This window comes from Seriola aureovittata, chromosome 5 (assembly GCF_021018895.1).
Source record: "Seriola aureovittata isolate HTS-2021-v1 ecotype China chromosome 5, ASM2101889v1, whole genome shotgun sequence".
Taxonomy (NCBI): domain Eukaryota; kingdom Metazoa; phylum Chordata; class Actinopteri; order Carangiformes; family Carangidae; genus Seriola; species Seriola aureovittata.
In genome coordinates, this window is record NC_079368.1 from 29,455,210 (window position 1) to 29,473,697 (window position 18,488).

Consider the following 18,488-nt stretch of genomic DNA (forward strand, 5'->3'; position numbering starts at 1 on the left):
AAGGCATAAAAAGTAAAAAAAACGTCATAGTATAGTAAGGCATAAAAAGTCATAATATAGTGAGGCATAAAAAGTCATAAAAACGTCGTAGTATAGTAAGGCATAAAACGTCATAGTATAGTAAGGCATAAAAATTCATAAAAACGACATAGTATAGTAAGGCATAAAAAGTCATAAAAACGTCATAGTATAGTAAGGCATAAAAAGTCATAAAAACGTCATAGTATAGTAAGGCATAAAAATTCATAAAAACGACATAGTATAGTAAGGCATAAAAATTCATAAAAACGACAGTATAGTAAGGCATAAAAAGTCACAAAATCTTTGTCAAAAAGTCATAAAAACGTCATAGTATAGTAAGGCATAAAAAGTCATAATATATCGAGGCATAAAAAGTAAAAAATACGTCATAGTATAGTATGGCATAAAAAGTCAAAAAAACATCATAGTATAGTAAGGCAAAAAAATTCATAAAAACGACATAGTATAATAAGGCATAAAAAGTCATAGTATAGTAAGGCATAAAAAGTCATATTATAGTAAGGCAAAAAAATTATAAAAACGACATAGTATAGTAAGGCATAAAACGTCATAAAAACATCATAGTATAGTAAGGCATAAAAAGTCATAAAAACGTCATAGTATAGTAAGGCATAAAAAGTCATAGTATATTAAGGCATAAAAAGTAAAAAAAACGTCATAGTATAGTAAGGCATAAAAAGTCATAGTATATTAAGGCATAAAAAGTCATAATATAGTGAGGCATAAAAAGTCATAATATATCGAGGCATAAAAAGTCAAAAAAACGTCATAGTATAGTATGGCATAAAAAGTCAAAAAAACATAATATAGTAAGGCATAAAAAGTCAAAAAAACATCATAGTATAGTAAGGCAAAAAAAATCATAAAAACGACATAGTATAGTAAGGCATAAAAAGTCATAAAAACGTCACAGTATAGTAAGGCATAAAAAGTCACAAAATCATCATAGTGTAGTAAGGCATAAAACGTCATAGTATAGTATGGCATAAAAAGTCATAGTATATTAAGGCATAAAAAGTCATATTATAGTAAGGCATAAAAAGTCATATTATAGTAAGGCATAAAAAGTCATATTATAGTAAGGCATAAAAATTCATAGTATATTAAGGCATAAATAGTCATAGTACAGTAAGTCATAAAAAGTCATATTATAGTAAGGCATAAAAAGTCATATTATAGTAAGGCAAAAAAATTCATAAAAACGACATAGTATAGTAAGGCATAAATAGTCATAGTACAGTAAGGCATAAAAAGTCATATTATAGTAAGGCATAAAACGTCATAAAAAGTCATAGTATATTAAGGCATAAAAAGTCATAATATAGTGAGGCATAAAATGTCAAAAAAACATAGTATAATAAGGTATAAAAAGTCAAAAAAGCATCATAGTATAGTAAGGCAAAAAAATTCATAAAAACGACATAGTATAGTAAGGCATAAAAAGTCATATTATAGTAAGGCAAAAAAAATCATAAAAACGACATAGTATAGTAATGCATAAAAAGTCATAGTATAGTAAGGCATAAAAAGTAAAAAAAACGTCATTATAGTAAGGCATAAAAAGTCATAAAAACGTCATAGTATAGTAAGGCATAAAGTCATAATATATCGAGGCATAAAAAGTCAAAAAAACATCATAGTATAGTAATGCATAAAAAGTCAGTATAGTAAGGCATAAAAAGTCATAATATGGTGAGGCATAAAAAGTCAAAAAAATATATTATAGTAAGGTATAAAAAGTCGAAAAAAACAGTATAGTAAGGCACAAAAAGTCAAACACATCCTAGTATAGTAAGACATAAAACGTAAAAAAAAACAAAAAACGTCATAGTACAGTAAGGCATCGAAAGTCATAAAAACGTCAGTATATTAGGGTATAAAAAGTCATTAAAATATAGTAAGACAAACTGCATAGTATAGTAAGGATGAAAAGTCGTAGAAAATGTCACAGCATAATGCATAAAAAGTAATACATTTATACTATACTAAGGCGCTGTAATTTAGTATTGCTTAAAAAGTTAAATACATTATAGTATACCAAGGCGTAAAAAGTCATAGTATAGTAAGGCATAAATCATAAAGTCCTAGTATACTAAGGCATAAAAAGTCATGTAAACGTCACAGTATAGTAAGTCATCAAAAATGTAATAAAAATGTAGTGTACTGATTAAAATAGTTTTGGTCACCTTCCATCTGAAAGTGGCTGGACAGTAAGAAAACCAAAGCATCAAACAGCAAATGACCACAGAGACGCTGTAAACATCAAATGTTGGCATTTTATTGAAAAGTATAAACACTGGTGGAAAGCACCTACACAGCTGAACAGAACATGAGAAAGGCTGAATGTTGATGTGCAATTTAATGCATTAGATTGTTAAAGAGGTAGAAAGACATGGGTAGAGGATGTTCAGTGATAATACTGTTTGTTTTCTGACCATCAGTAGTTTATCACCAGAGGAGTGAAAGCTGTGAGCAGAGTAACACTAACATGTTGAGAAATGTTTGACAGTCCATCAGAAGTTCAGTTTAAGCTGCTGAAACATTAAAATGTAAACAGTCACTGGATTATTCTTGTGTGCGGCGTCTCACATCTTTCAGTCTGTTCACACAAGATAAACCAGAGACTTTTCTAGGTGGATGGAACGGTTGAAAGTGTTGGCTTCCTCTCCAGGGGGGCGGAGGACGACGACGTGGAGGTTTGGGTTTGTTTTGTTTAGAAGCACTTGCGGTGGACGATGGCGGGGCCAGACTCGTCATACTCCTGCTTGCTGATCCACATCTGCTGGAAGGTGGAGAGGGAGGCCAGGATGGAGCCACCGATCCAGACCGAGTATTTCCTCTCTGGGGGAGCGATGATCTGCAGGAGAGAGGAGGGAAAGGTGAGATGGAAGCAGTGATGTGGGATTTTTCAGATTTGAAATATTGGTAAATCTATTAAATTCACAAATATTGGACAGGTTTGATTTTAGTCTAAGGTTGACAAAGTCTGAAACCTCTAGCATTTAAAAACTGTCTTGAATTTAGAAAACTGAAAAGAATCTGCTTCATAGTGAGTTTTCATTTTGTTATTGTGATCAGGAGAATACCGGATAGATTTTAATGAAAAATCAGGAAGTTTCAATCTCCCCATCTGGTTAAAAATACTGCCATAGCATATTGTTTCTGCAGGTAGAAAGCTATTTAAAAAAAATAAATTAAAAAAATAAATAAATAAAATAGGTCAAGTGTTTTCATACCCTGAAATGGGGAGTGATACATTCACTGCTAATTAAACAACAAGTTGACTAATGTTTTTCTAAAGATTTAAAAAAGGTTTACAGATCTGACCCTTTAGAAAACAAATGATGTGTTTCACAGCAGAACTGATAGTCAGACTCAAACCTGCCAGCAGACTGAACTTTACCCTCAGGTAAAGGATTAGGTGACTGATTTGAGTTCACCTTCACTGACCTGCATGAATATAGAGACTGTACCTTTATTTTCATGGTGGGTGGGGCCAGCGCAGTGATCTCCTTCTGCATGCGGTCAGCGATGCCGGGGTACATGGTGGTGCCGCCGGACAGCACAGTGTTGGCGTACAGGTCCTTACGGATGTCCACGTCGCACTTCATGATGCTGTTGTACGTCGTCTCGTGGACGCCAGCTGACTCCATTCCTGAACACACAGAACAAGAGTTTATTAAATGTTTGACTGAACTTGAAACTCAAGTAGGGCGACATCTTGGTGGTACAGTCCTGCTGACCGAGGCGAGTTACAAACCGATGAATGACGGCTGGAAGAGCGTCTCGGGGCAGCGGAACCTCTCGTTGCCGATGGTGATGACCTGTCCGTCAGGGAGCTCGTAGCTCTTCTCCAGGGAGGAAGAGGAAGCCGCCGTCTGCATCTCCTGCTCAAAGTCCAGAGCCACGTAGCAGAGCTTCTCCTTGATGTCACGCACGATCTCACGCTCGGCTGGAGTTCAGAGGTTAAAGGTTTGCGTTAGAACGAGAGACACAACAGGCTCCACAAATATTGAGACATTAAAAAGCTTCACCTCCTCAGACATTAGAGATTATAAATTGGACTAAATATCTTTAGAGGTAAAAGTCAGTGGTCTGTATTGTACCGGTGGTGGTGAAGCTGTAGCCTCTCTCCGTCAGGATCTTCATCAGGTAGTCTGTCAGGTCTCTGCCAGCCAGGTCCAGACGGAGGATGGCATGAGGCAGAGCGTAGCCCTCGTAGATGGGCACAGTGTGGCTGACACCGTCACCGGAGTCCATCACAATACCTGTGAGACAAACAGCAGCCAGTTAGAAAAGAAACTCCTTCATCTTTCATGGTTCAACATGAAGGCCAGCACAGAGATGTGTATGGCTGCAGTTCCTCTAAATGACCACTAGATGCTCCAAGAGGCTCAATTACTTTTGAATCAGACCTGAGCTTAGGAGATGGAAAGTTGTTGTTTTTCTTAAAAACAGGATCTATAAAAAGCTGATTTGTGACAGTGTTTTAAGATCTTACAGCAGAGACATGAGTTTTCTCACCTGTGGTACGACCGGAGGCGTACAGTGACAGGACGGCCTGGATGGCCACGTACATGGCAGGACAGTTGAAGGTCTCAAACATGATCTGGACCAAAGACAAAGATACATGTCACTGTGGAAGCCATGACAACTGCAATAAAGTTAAACTGATAAAGACCAAACTGAAACTCAGTAGCTCGTTTTATTGGGATGTATTGTAGGTCAGGATACTGATCCATTAGTTGAAGTAAAAAAAATAAATAAATAAATAAATAAAAAATGCAGTAATACATTGAACAGGTCCAGAGCAGCTGACAGTCTGAACACACCTGAGTCATCTTCTCCCTGTTGGCCTTGGGGTTCAGCGGCGCCTCGGTCAGCAGGACTGGATGCTCCTCGGGAGCGACACGGAGCTCGTTGTAGAAGGTGTGATGCCAGATCTGCAGGACAGGACGGCCGGTTAGAGGATCAACTACAAGTCATAAAGCTGCTGGCTTCAGATTTACGATGAAGACAAATCAAAGATAAATTTGGTGTGTTTGTCGTCTGCTCATGTCCTGTATTCACTTTGCAGTTAAAGGACCAGTGTAAGATTTAGTGATCCTTTGGCAGAAATGGAATATTAATTTTCATAATTATGTTTTCATTAGTGTTAATCACCTGAAACTAACTGTTCATTAGCTTACGATGAGCCCTTCATATCTACATATGGAATGGAGCTGGTTGCAATCTGCACCCTCACCACTAGATGGCACTAAACCCTGACACTGAATTCACAGGGATGATTCAGCTCCGTTTCCTGTCTGAGCTCCAGGTGTCAGAGCCCTAACACCAGGTGCGAACTCATGTAAACACAATGCTCAAGTCTTCACCTTCTCCATGTCGTCCCAGTTGGTGACGATACCGTGCTCGATGGGGTACTTCAGGGTCAGGATGCCTCTCTTGCTCTGGGCCTCGTCTCCCACGTAGCTGTCCTTCTGTCCCATTCCCACCATCACACCCTGAAACCACACAACAGTCACATGATGCACTGCATTTAGTTTAATGTACCTGAGACAGAAGGCGACGTTCAGGTTTCATACCTGGTGTCTGGGGCGACCGACGATGGATGGGAAGACGGCGCGGGGGGCGTCGTCTCCGGCGAAACCGGCCTTGCACATGCCAGAGCCGTTGTCAACAACGAGGGCAGCGATTTCATCTTCCATGTCTGAAAGGAAACAATTAGATTAAACATGCTGCTCCACACATTTCCCAACATCCCGTTTGTTCTTCATTTTCCCCTCGTCTCTAAACTGATGAACCACCTGCTCAAACTGAAAACCTCCTGATTATAATATTTATTAAAGAATCATGCAGTTTTAAATTTCAGTGTCAAACTAATTGTTTAACAAACCACTTTTTTTTTTTTAAAACTGCATTTTGAATAAAGATTTAATCATAATATTTAAAGAACGAACATCTAATAAGAAATAAATCAGGTTAGGACGTTTAATCTTTTCCTCCGTTTATCATTGAAATTTTTACATTAAAGTTTCCAGATTTGAAAACTTAAATATCAGGAATGCGTCTTTAAAGTGATGGTTCATCCTTATTCATGAGTCTTGAGGTTGATGAAGCTTGAGTATCTCAGCACACCGACTTTAAAGAGTATAATAAAATAAATTAATAAAAAAATAATCTGCATCTTGCTGTTATTTCCTTTTTCTGAGACTGAAGAGTGGAATTAGTTTTTACTTCAGTCTGCTCCATCTTTTAAAATCATTTCTCCTCCAGCAGCCCAGAGGAAGGACAGCTGTTTGCCGGGCGCGGCAGCTCAAGTCATCCAACCAGATGCTCTTAAATTATGTGTCCTGAAGTCCCGTCGCTTCAGGACGATTTCAAAACCAGTTCAGGCGGAACACAAACCTCTCCTGGTTAAACTCCACAGGCTCCGAGCTGCGACTCTCCACGATACACATTTTTTATTTTTTAATTATTAATTATTTTTAAGTAAACTCCAGCTGTTGAGAAGTTAATGAGGGAACGGAAATGTTTGTTTCATGAAATTCAGGAGGTTTTATTTTGAAGAGGGGCTGAAACAGGAAGCAGACAGGAGCAGCCCTTCCCTCAGGACATTCAGATTCATCTGATATTAGTTCATTCACTCAAACAGCTGCAACCAAATAAATAAACACTTCGAACAATAGTCAGTGAGGAAACAAACTGATTTAGAATAAAAATCTAATTATAAATAACAAACAGATTCCTTCCTAAATGTTTTACTCCTGAACTAAAAACTGTATAAATTTGACTGGAGTTTTGTTTACTTTGATTTTACCTCCTTTTGACAAACAATTAGAGAAAAAGAGAAAGAAAAACCTGAAAGATCTGGTCACAGATTTCCTTCTGTATATTTGTGTTTGTGCTGATTTCAGTTTCAGCTCCAGACTCAGATGGTTCAGTTCATCAGGATGAAAAATCCTGCTGCTGATTTTCAGATCAACATCTTTATACTTGCAGAGATCTTGTCAGGTAGTTTTTACCTGAACGTGCTGATCTCAAACCAGGTTACAGTTTACCTTCACCTGGTTATGTGATTATTATTATTATTTTTATTATTATCTGTAACCCTGAAATAAAAAGATTCAATTTAACCAGAAAGTTCAACCTTAAAAACTAATTTTCTGGACAATATGAGTTTTGTGGATGAACTTAAATCTTTTCTTTTACTGTTAAAAGGCTGAAACTTCCAGGATGAGAAAACCGCTGATGGAAAAGGTGAATAAAGCAGAGACCTCGCGCTCTCAGCTGCCGGTAACACACCTGAAGTGACTCAGTATCTGTGCCTGATAAAAACTCACCTGTAGCGGTTTAGTTAGGTTTTAGTTTTGTGAGATTTCAGATAAAAATAACTTTAAAATTAAAAAACACAGCTGCTTCTTACCTGTGCAGGTGAGTCTCGGGTGTGTCTGTCGGTGAGGTGAAGCGGGAGTCTTTCTGCCCCAGACTTGTTCAGTAAATGCAGCATCACGAGCCAAACCGCACCGGTTTTATTTGCGTTCGCGGGACTTTAGCTGGCGTTGACCATAAAAGGCAACGTTCCCTCAGCTCGCGCGCTGATTGGTCCAGGTGAGCATGATCCGCCATGTTGTCCAAACTCGCGTCCTGATTGGCTTGAGAAGGCATCTGTCAAGGGGGAGCGGGTACGCGGGATGACAGCCTGCCCCCCCCCCCCCCCCTCCGCCCACAACCTGCAGGGCTCATACTGAAATCATGGATTCCACCTGAGCAGGAGGAGAGCTGTGATTGGTCCGTCACACCGGAAAGGTTTCAGCTGCTGGAGGAGAGAGAGATGACAGGGAATTAGAAATGAATCATTTCTACAGACACTGTAACAAAGACAGACTCTCTTAGATTTCACAAACAGGCTTCAGATAGACTCTGAATTCATCTGTCACACAAAGCAGTTTAGTTCTTGGAGTATGGTGCAATGAATTCTGGGTAAATTAAGACTTTTTTCAATATGGAGGAGCATCCAACCACTGAGCCTTCTCTTTGCTCCGCACACAGAAATGTAATATGTGACATATATGTCCCTTTATATAATATATAATTAATTAAGTTAATATATATAATATAATATTATATATTATTAACACATATAGACATCAAATATTCACACTGTGGGATTAAAAAGGTTTTATGTTGTTTTTGTTTGTTTACTCGTGTAAATCTCAGTCACGTGTGTGAGAGTTCATTGATCGATGTTTGTTTATCTTCAGTTTGAATGTGTCAGTGTGACGTTCGTCTGGTTCTTCATCCTGCATCAGACGATTTTATCTGATGTTACAACTTTAAAACTGTTTGTGTCGGTTTCAAGCTGCGAGTAAATCCTGCAAATCAGGACCAACAGCTGAAGACAAGATTTATTGTCCTCTATTGTCCTCTATTGTCTTCTATTGTCTTCTCTTCTTTTTGGAAACGTCACCACAGAAAAACAAATGTTAGACCGAATATGAATTTGATCTTGAAAAAGAAAACTGACAAATAAAACTTGATCCACCACTTCCTCCATCCATCATCCATCATCCATCCGTCAATCATGTCATCATCTGATAAGCTCTGGCCTTCTTCATCATCCTCCTCCTCTGTGGCTCCTGAGTTTTGCTCCTCATGACGTTTGGATCCATCACAATGTGTTTTTAACTGAGAGGCCTGCAGAGGTAGAACATCTTCCTGATGCTGCATCTCTGTTCATTCTGTCCAACATCACGTCCGTCTGTCCTGGAGGACGAATCCAAGGTTTTATATTTTTAATATTTCCCCCAGTTAAAGTTGTTTTTACTGGACGCGGGGTCGTCAAGTGTTCACAGATTAATCTGGCCCCTGATCTTTTCCTTTACCTTCGTCGCCTCTAAAGGTTTTTCTTCTTCTCTAAACAAAGTGACATCACCTCTGGCCACATCAGTGCACGTTTACTGTTTATGCTCTTTAACAGATTCAGTGAAAACTGAACATCCCCTCTGTGTGTCAGCTGTTCCTGTTGTTGTGTCCACACCCTGAACCTGCAGACGTGTTCATCTGTTGTTGCAACTCGACCGCTCGTCTTCACCGAATCCTGGTGTTTGATGTTAAAAACACAGAAATGGTGTTTTTAACATCTAACTTCACATTCAGCCAATCATAAGGCAGGATTTCAGGGCTCTACCTGAACCTGCTTTTACAGATTTGAGGAGGCGGGCCTTACCAGGTGTGACCACACCCCCCCTGCAGCGTCATGAGACCACAGCTGCTCGTGTCTTGTCCTTGTATGGACTTCAGTGCAGCTGAAACTCCACCAAACGACACTCCTGCTGCGGGGGGGGGGGGGGGGGGGGGGGGGGGGGGGGGGGTTAAAGATTCAGAACAAAAAAGGTGGAGGAGGAGATTTTTAAACAAAATCTGAGAATCTAAGTTTTACCTGTAGTTGAGCAGAAACGCTATGAAGCTACTTTCCTTATATGGACTGAACTGCACCAGACGACACAGCTGCTGCAGATGTTTGACAGATCGACACAGTTTATACTTTTACATCACAACGCTGAAGGATGGAGGAACCAGAGATAAATAAAAACAATTAACTGATCAAATTCTACTGTTTTTTATTCATACTCCATGACACTCAGTTGTTTTTACTTTGCACAGTGAAGTTTTTATAAATGTGATGAACTTTTAGTGGATTAAACTTCACCACCAACAAAGATTACTAAAACAATATATTATTAATACTATAAACATTCTGCATGAGGAGTACTTTTACTTTTGATACTTTAAGTACATTTTTCTGAAAGCTTTTATTTTTACATTAATTTTATGTTACAAAACAGGAAGTTTTCAATATTTAAAGTTAAAAGTGATATCTTCATGTAAAATCTGCCTCAGTTGCAGCTTTTCTAACCAGACTGAAGGTGTGAATGCTGCAGGTGAACTCAGCGCCGTGCAGCGTCTGACTGCAGTGAAGTGACAGCACCGGTTTACATCCCCGACCCTGCAGTCGGGCACAGCCGACATTGTCCACATTCTCCGGCTGGTTCGGGCCTGTTCGTGCAGCCGGAGGAGTGTCGGCCGGCCTCCTGCACCGCACGCTCACCCTGAGACTGATTTACATGCACCAGCTCTTGAGACCAAAAAAGGCGAGAAGACGAGGGAAACTTCCTGACTGGGAGGATGTCGCAGACTCTCTGGGAACCCTCTGCTCTTCCTGGGGATCTACATGCAGAGACATGAACCCTGCAGCTCAGAGACATCATGTCGGCCTTTATCTCCGTCACAGTTACACTTCTAGTTTTGTGGCCTTGAGCAGACGATGAAGACACTGACTGACTGACGGGGATTAAATGTAGGTTTCAGGTTGTACAGGTTTAATTTTAATGGAAATGAGCTGAAACTAACAGCAGCTGAGAGGGACGGAGCGATTCATTCAGAGATGGAAAACGTGTTTGAAAAGTGGTTTGGGGTTTTATTGTCACAAGAAAAGAAGTAAATCAAGCTTCACAAGACTTTTTAAAACCTGCGTTACGAAGTGAATCATGTACTGACCTGCAGATTATTTTCTCATTAATCATTTTGTCCATTAAATGATGATGAAATAGTTGTAAAGTTTCCTTAAGACCAAGATAAAATCTCGTTCCTTTGTTTGAATCTAAAAAGTTTCTGTTAATTATCACAGAAGAAAAAGGAAAATTCTACAACCAGATTTTTGCTTCAAAAAGATTATCTTGATAATCAATTATTATTTTTTATAGTGGTTTAAAATCAAAGAATTTTCTCTAAGTAGGTCGATATATCAAAAAAGGTCAAGAAACATAGAAAGATCATGTCACAGAGACTGAGTTTTAACATGATAAAATGACATATATTATTATATCATATATTATTATATGATATATACATGTACATGTGTCTGTGACCGTGTTTATACCATGATTCACTAACAGAGGAAAACAAGCTTTGGAAATAAGAGACTAAAATCACGGCAGAGTTCAGATTCAACACTTCAACTAGAATTTAAAAACTATGAAATCATGAAGTAAAACTTTTGAACATCATCAGGGGAAAATATAAATATAAAGACCAGAGTGTGGTTTTACAAAAGCATGACCTGAATGAAACAAGTCTGATTACTGGGTCACTACAGTCTGATTACAGCAACGAATTTAAAAAAGAAAAAAAGGAAAAAGACAATTGTGTTTTTCAAGTTTCCAAACAGTTAACAAAATAAAATCTTAATCATGACGTTGTAAAGTCCTGGGATATTTTTTTCGGAACTATTTTTGCATCAATATCACAATGTAAAATGTACAAATACTCCATCACTGCAAGTCCTGTATTTAAAATCTTCACTCCTACAGAACAGGAAAGAAATTGAACGAGTCATTAAATTATTTTCATCTAAAGTCTGATTGTGTCCTCGGACAGATGCAGGTACAACGCTGGTGCAGGTGTTCACACTTCTGTTGCTCTGTAGAGTCAAGGTGATAATATCAATTAACCTTCAAGTATCATGTAGGAAGTCGACTACACTCCTCCAGCGCCCCCTGTAGGTGGAACATTACCTGTCTCTTAAAAAGAAAATAAACAACTCTCTGTAACGTCACTGTACTATGAATAAAAGCTCATGATTCCACTGTATACAGCAGTTTCTGTAGACTGCAATTTGAATTTATACTTTACTACTTCAGGTTTCAATTCCGGTTTTCAGATTTTTGTTCGCTGTAGTTGCTGAAGTCCATCCCATTTCAGTTTTTCAGTTTTAATTTTAACTCTCCCCTCTTTCAGTCTTTTTAACATTGCTTTCATAACTTCTTCCAGATTCCCATGAAGCTCCTCTCTCTCCTCATCTCTTCATGTTTTCTTTCTAGTTCCTCCCTCTCTCTCTTCATCTCTTCTTCTTTCTCCTTCAGGATCTTCTCCACTTCTTTCTGTATCGCTGCTTCAGCCTCTTGCAGCATCTCATTAGTGTAGCAGCTGCCTCCATTTTCCTTCAGCATGGTGTCGATCTTGTTTATCAGCTCACTGACTTGTCTGTGGTTTTGTTTATCACGGTTATTAAACACATGGTATCTTCCTCCACAGTCAGAGATCAGCTTCTTAAAGGAATCATCACATTTTTTTTCAATGTACTCATCAATGGACATCTTATCTTCGTCCACATCATCTCCTCTTGTGAAAAGAATGATGGTAAATTTTTCTGAATTCTTTCCAAAACCTTCCTTGATGAGTTTCAGTGTCTCCTTCTCCTCTGGTGTGAGTCGTCCGATCTGTAACACCAACAGGAAGACATGTGGTCCTGGAGCCAGAAGACTGATGCACTTCACCATCTCATCATTCACCTCTTCATGAGTCAAGGTCGTATCAAACAGACCAGGAGTGTCGACCACAACAACAGGACGACCGTCCACTTCACTCTGTGCTTTCTGACAAAACCTGGTGACTGATGTTTGACTTGATTTGGCTTTAAACTCTTTTCTTCCCAGAATGGTGTTTCCTGTAGAGCTCTTTCCACTTCCAGTCTTTCCTATCAGCACAATCCTGAGACACTCTGAACTCTGAGTCTCTTCATCACCTGCAACATGTAATAAAAGTTTGAATTACTTTACGTTGACAGTTGCTACAGTAAAGACTCCAGATTATATAAGACATGATTTAGGACAGAGACTAAACTTTAAATACTTACACATGTTCTGTCTTTTGTTTTTAAACCTTTCAAGTTCCGCCTGTTGAGCAGTGATGTGTTTCTCTAGTTGTACAATCTTTCCTATTTGGGCATGTGCAAATGTCTCAGTTGTGTAGCTGGATGGTTTTTCTTTGTTGAATCTCATTTTTTCTAAACTATCCAACACTTCAGAGATCTGCTGTTTGTTCTTGATGTTGAGAACAACAGATCTTCCTCCACAGCTCTGAAGCAGCTCCTGGATGTCTCTGCTCTTTCTTATAAAGTCAACAACAGCTGGAGCTGCAGGATCTGACTCCACAGTGAACAGAATCATGGTGAAGTCATTGACTGGAGAGCTGAATGAGTTCTGGATGGTCTCTAACTCTCCCTTGTCTTCATCAGTGAGGGGACCCACAGGTAGGACCAGGATGAAGGCATGGACGCCCTCAGGATCACAGAGGGAGATGCACCTGAGTGATTCCTCCATCACTTCCTCCTGAGGTTTTCCATACAAGGCAGGAAGCTCCACCAGGGAAACCTGACGTCCTCTCACCTCTCCCTGATGTTTAACACACTCTGATGAGCTGGAGACTGAATGAAGCTCTGTCTGACCTAAAATGGCCTCGGCTGCTGAAGTCTTCCCTGCTCCTCTCCTCCCACACAGAACCAGGTTTAAAGCTGGTTTCATGTGTTCAGGCTCTTCAGAGAAGGTGAGGAAGGTTTCTTTGTTTTCACGCACAATGTTCTCAATCTTCTCCATCAACAGTTGGTGTTTATCTTCAAACATGTTGTAGAGTCTTCCTCCACAGTCTCGAAGCAGCTGGTTCACAGAGACACTCGTCTCATTCCAGTGATGACAGTATGTGGTGACGACCATCGAGTGTTTAAAAGCATCTGGACCAAACAGACTCAGGATGAACTTCAGTGTTCGTCTGTTCTCCTCAGTGAAATCAGAAGGTTTCACTAACAGCAGCAGAACATTTGGTCCAGGAGAACAAAGAGTCTCACACTTCTTCACCTCTTCTCTCACTGCTTCCACAGACAGACTGAACATGTCTGGAGCTTTCACCACTGTTAATGGCCTTCCTCTCCACTCTCCACTGGCAGCCTCACATTGTGTAACTGGACAAAATATTTGAAAATTAAAAGATTTTTCCGTAATGATGAAGTTACCAAGTGTCGTCATTTCTTCCTCCCTTTTCCCAAACAGCACAATCCTGAGTCCACGAGCTGTCAGACGACAGGAAATAAAATCAGTTCAATGTAGAAACTTCCTCATCATCATCGTTGAGAAAAGACAAGAGAACCGATATGAGATTTGATCTTATATTCAGAAACGATGAATGTTTGGAACATTTAAATTAGAGATGGGTTCTGATATCTAGATTCCAAGTTAAGCTGCAGCCAATGAATTGATTATTGGATCCTTAATTGATGATCAGAGTCTTAGATTGTCTCTCTAATTTTTTTCTGACACTAAAGGTACGAGAGGACGTTTAACACCTACTAACTCAGCTACACAGTGGATAACAAGACTGACTGAACATGGCAGACCTCCTTAACCTGAAGTTCTCATTACATTGTTGTCAAAAGCTTTTCCTCACTTACCAACATTTCGAGCAGGATTCCAGTTCACAGGAACTGAGCTCTGTGGGTTCAGGTTTTGATGAAGCCGAGCTGCTTCACTGTCAGATAAATCGCAGCTCACATGTTCTCCGTTGTTCACCCTCACAATTTCACCCAAGCGTGTTAACAGTTGCAGAAGTTCAAGGTTCTTTTGCTTCAGAGATCTGAATCTGCACATTTTGATCATGTGTTTTAAAGGTGGATGCTGCTCATACTTTTCTGAGGAACCTGGACTCTCCTCTCTGGGTGTTGTTATCAGAACCAGTGAGTGTTCAAACGATCGATCACCAAAGTTTTCTAGGACTGTTTGTAGTCTCAGTCTGTGTTGCTCAGTGAAGTCTTCAGGCTGCAGAACCAGCAGGAACACATGAGGTCCAGGATCAGACAGACTCACACAGTTCTCTATGAACTCTGTCAGTTTGTCTTCAGAGATGTTCGGATGCAGCAGATCTGGGGTGTTGATGAGAACTGTTTCTTTCCATTTGCACCGTCCACTGACTCTCTGACAGCAGACTGGTTCTTCCTTAGTGATGAACACAGCATCTCCCAGTATGAAGTTCCCCACTGAACTCCTCCCAGACCAGCTGTTCCCCAGCAGAACAACCCTCAGCTCAGACACTGAAATGAAAACACAGAGAGAGACACCATCCACAAACATGAGCTGAGATCAGTATACACCCCTCTACAATCAAGATCAGGCTGAAAACTCTTTGATAAAGCTTATAGTTAGGGATGGCTGACTCTCTCTCTCTCTCTCTCTCTCTCTCTCTCTCTATCTCCACCCTCACCAAACATGAGTCCGGTTCTGTTGGAGGTTAAAAGGGTTAAAAACAGCTTTATCATCTCATGATAAATGATGAAAATATGGAAAACAGCAGCAGGAGTGGAACAAAAACATTTTTCAATAAATCTTTCACACAGGAAGAAACTTGTCAGTTGTGGTCTGAATCTCCAAAACAGAACAAATCAGAACCTGACTCAGTTCAGTTTAACTCACTATTGGGGGGCAGTAGGTCATAGCTGCTCGTGCGCTCCCACGGCTTAGAGTCATCTTTCACTGTGAAAATGTAGAGGGATAAAAATTAGGCTACAGACAAAACTTAACAGCTGAATATTCAAGATCCCATACATGCTATAATTCATGAATATAAAATGCCCAGAGCTTGTTGACGTGGGGGGAAACCACTGGGAGGGAGCTGAGGCGTCAAATATAACAATGAACCTGTGAGACATATTTTAATAGAATCTTTCTGTAACAACTTTATGACATTTGCAGCTTCTGTCGTCTAAAAGTCCAAGAGAACATGAAACCTACCAAGAATTAAACTAGCTGCAGAACCATCCTTGAAATAGTAAGTGAAGAAATGAAATCTGTGTCACACCAGTTCAGTCATACAGATCGAAAATTTAAATAAAACCAACAGCATTTAGCCAAAATTAATCCAATAATACTGAAGAACCAAATATCAAAATAACATTATAACAGCAAAACATACTTTACTCAATCCACATTAATGCACAAACTGGATAATTAAGAAGAAGAGACGACTTCTATGTCTATCAATATGAGTCTACACTGTTCAGCTGCATTAAAACAATGTCTCAGTTCGGCCACTAGAGGGCACTACAGGCTTTCTGACATCACTTACCTGTGCGTTGATTTAATGATTACTCTGCCTCCATGCAGCTTTAAATGCAGGTTAAAGGCAGTGTTCATGTAAATTACTCATTTCAATAAGAGGAGAATCACAATTTTTGAATTAAATGGGTTTTAACTGCCATAAAATATATTTATGTTGTCATTTGATATTTTCTTATTTTGCACACATTATTTATATGATTTATTTTCAAGAATTTTCCTTTTTTCTATTTATTATTTCAATGACTCAAATTTCTCTACTTGTATTTTTCTTTCATGTTTTCTTATTCAACATTTCCGTCCTGTTTGTTTCTGTGGTTAGTGAAGGAGAATTTATCCTCCATGTGTTATAAATAAAGTTAGTTAAAGAAACACGCTCGTGTAAGTGCAGTCAGATTCCTGATTAACTCTCCTTCACATCTGTTATTCTTCTTTCCTCACCATGTTTTCTATCAAGGTCGAGAGGAAGTGGAGATTATTTAGATTTCTCCACCGCAGCCTTAGTTTTTATCTCTGTTAATGTTTAAGTTAAACGTGACGCACTTCCTGTTTTTAAGATTCATTTTCAGTCCATTCATTCCCTCTTGTTCATGTGCAGACACGTTTCTGTAGTTTGGTGTAATTTAAATTACTCGTTTAATTACTTTAAACAATGTTATGTATCTGATTAGTTCAACAGTGGTGGCGTCTGAGATGATGAAGTGCAGAAGATGAATAAATCCATCAGCGAGTCGTGGTGTCGTCTATTTCCTGGAAGGAGTGACACGGGTATCAAAGTCAGACTGGACTCACCAGGTGCTGCAGCCGCCATGACGTCACCCTGCTGGACGCAACAGAGACAAGAACCTGAATGAAGCGCACAGCTGCACAGTGTTAACTGAATAATGTTGAAGTGCACCTCAGAGAAACTCACCTACTGCTGCACCGCGACCTCTGACCTCTGAGGAGTCACCACCGCTCCTGTAAGACGGCAGCAGCATCACAATCATCACAACACAAGCATGAACGCGTCACGACACACTGACACTGTGACGTGATAAATGTTTGACAGTCTGATGGACGATACCTGCATGTCAGTGCTGAAGCTCTGCGAACACGTCACCGTGGTCACAGTCGTTCTGGAGACAGAAAGAACACCTCAGCAGATGGAGGGGAGAGGCAGATAAACATAAAACTAGTTAGTCAGTTAGTTAAGTGGTTAATTAGTTGTTCTGATTTGCAGTTCGCATCCTGCCTGCTTTGTTTTGGTGGCTCTTATTTGCCCATAGCGCCTCCCTGAGGGTAAAAGCTCAAAGTGTGCTTTACTTTTATATTTAATTCACATTTAATCGTTAGTTGCATCTACAGCGTCACTTTACTTTAACTAGCTTTACTAACTTTTCTCTGCAGCCTCAGTTTATTCCAAACATTCATGATGATTAATTACACACCAACATTAAGTTCAGCTGAGGTGGCATGATGACTCAGGGAAGTTCGTCGGTGTCTTGCTGGATAAAATAAATTGTTTGGTTTTACATTCAAGCCTCACAGCAACTCTGCAGAGAAAAGACATGATTAAAACCAGTGTTGATGTAGAGGTCATTAGGTCGACACGTTTCTACAAGGCACTGACTAAATGAAATGTATAGAAAAATAATAAGTTACACTGCAGATACTAAAACTATTAATACTGACACTACTGGGACATATATATATGCATAATGTAGTGAATGTGAAATATTTAAATAAAATGTAAGTGATCACATGGAGCTGAATGAGGAAATGATCGACAGGTAGGCTTCGATCACAGACTTCAATTCAACATGGCGGCTGTAAGGTTTATATGAGTCTGATATAAAACATTCTCTGTTGAGAACGAGACGCAGAAAAAACGTTTCCGGTTGCGTCAAACACCTGAACGTGAACCTGAACGTGCGCTTTTACCTGAAGATTAAACAGAGTCAGTGAGTTTGTGTTTTCTGTCGAGTCTGAGAAAACTGTGTCCGGTTACTGTGATAATTACAAACTCAGAACGTGAACTCACCAAACGATCAATGATCAATGATCAATCCATTCGTGCCCTCGCGCGGTAAAATGATCGGTGTTAAAGGTTAAAATCGGCTGATCGCTTCTATTGATCCACCCACAGAACCGATGCTACATGGAGCAACTTTAATTACTTGATTTTAAATGCGTTTAATGATGAGCTGAACTTTTTCCTCTGTTCGACCGTCCAGGACGAAACTGAAAGTAACATCATCCAACTACTGAGCAGCGACTATCACACCCGGAAATACCAAAATAAAATCATTAAAACAAAATAAACTAACATGAAAAACGTTGATGGATGATTGTAGATTGATTCCTTGATTTATTGATTATTTTGGACATATCAGCCTACTACTTCTACTTCTACTACTACTACTACTACTACTACTTCTACTACTACTACCACTAATATTAATAATAATAATAATAATAATAATAATAATAATAACAATAATAATAATGAACAGTAGTAGTAAA

The 18,488-nt window shown here is 39.3% G+C and overlaps 2 protein-coding genes across 8 annotated transcripts; both read right to left on the reverse strand.

The window, feature by feature from the left end:
- Positions 1 to 2,298: 2,298 nt before the first annotated feature.
- LOC130169366 (actin, non-muscle 6.2) lies at positions 2,299 to 7,687 on the reverse strand. Its single transcript, XM_056376069.1, has 9 exons — positions 7,469 to 7,687; positions 5,628 to 5,752; positions 5,418 to 5,546; positions 4,875 to 4,985; positions 4,567 to 4,651; positions 4,149 to 4,310; positions 3,803 to 3,994; positions 3,516 to 3,697; positions 2,299 to 2,899 (listed from the first exon to the last, which is right to left on the reverse strand). Exons 2-9 carry the CDS (start codon positions 5,748 to 5,750, stop codon positions 2,756 to 2,758), a joined length of 1,128 nt encoding a protein of 375 aa, XP_056232044.1. The 5' UTR covers positions 5,751 to 5,752; positions 7,469 to 7,687; the 3' UTR covers positions 2,299 to 2,755.
- A 1,961-nt stretch (positions 7,688 to 9,648) lies between these two features.
- On the reverse strand, positions 9,649 to 18,235 carry LOC130169360 (GTPase IMAP family member 8-like). 7 transcript variants are annotated; one of them, XM_056376058.1, is made up of 9 exons: positions 18,007 to 18,235; positions 17,418 to 17,518; positions 17,050 to 17,101; positions 16,897 to 16,943; positions 16,776 to 16,806; positions 15,342 to 15,401; positions 14,327 to 14,962; positions 12,740 to 13,948; positions 9,649 to 12,628 (listed from the first exon to the last, which is right to left on the reverse strand). In XM_056376058.1, exons 5-9 carry the CDS (start codon positions 16,792 to 16,794, stop codon positions 11,859 to 11,861), a joined length of 2,694 nt encoding a protein of 897 aa, XP_056232033.1. In that variant the 5' UTR covers positions 16,795 to 16,806; positions 16,897 to 16,943; positions 17,050 to 17,101; positions 17,418 to 17,518; positions 18,007 to 18,235; the 3' UTR covers positions 9,649 to 11,858. The 7 variants fall into 7 exon arrangements, with proteins under 7 accessions (XP_056232033.1, XP_056232035.1, XP_056232029.1 ...); XM_056376060.1 differs by having other exon boundaries at positions 16,776 to 16,803; positions 17,414 to 17,518; XM_056376054.1 differs by having other exon boundaries at positions 17,414 to 17,518.
- Between the last annotated feature and the right edge of the window lie 253 nt (positions 18,236 to 18,488).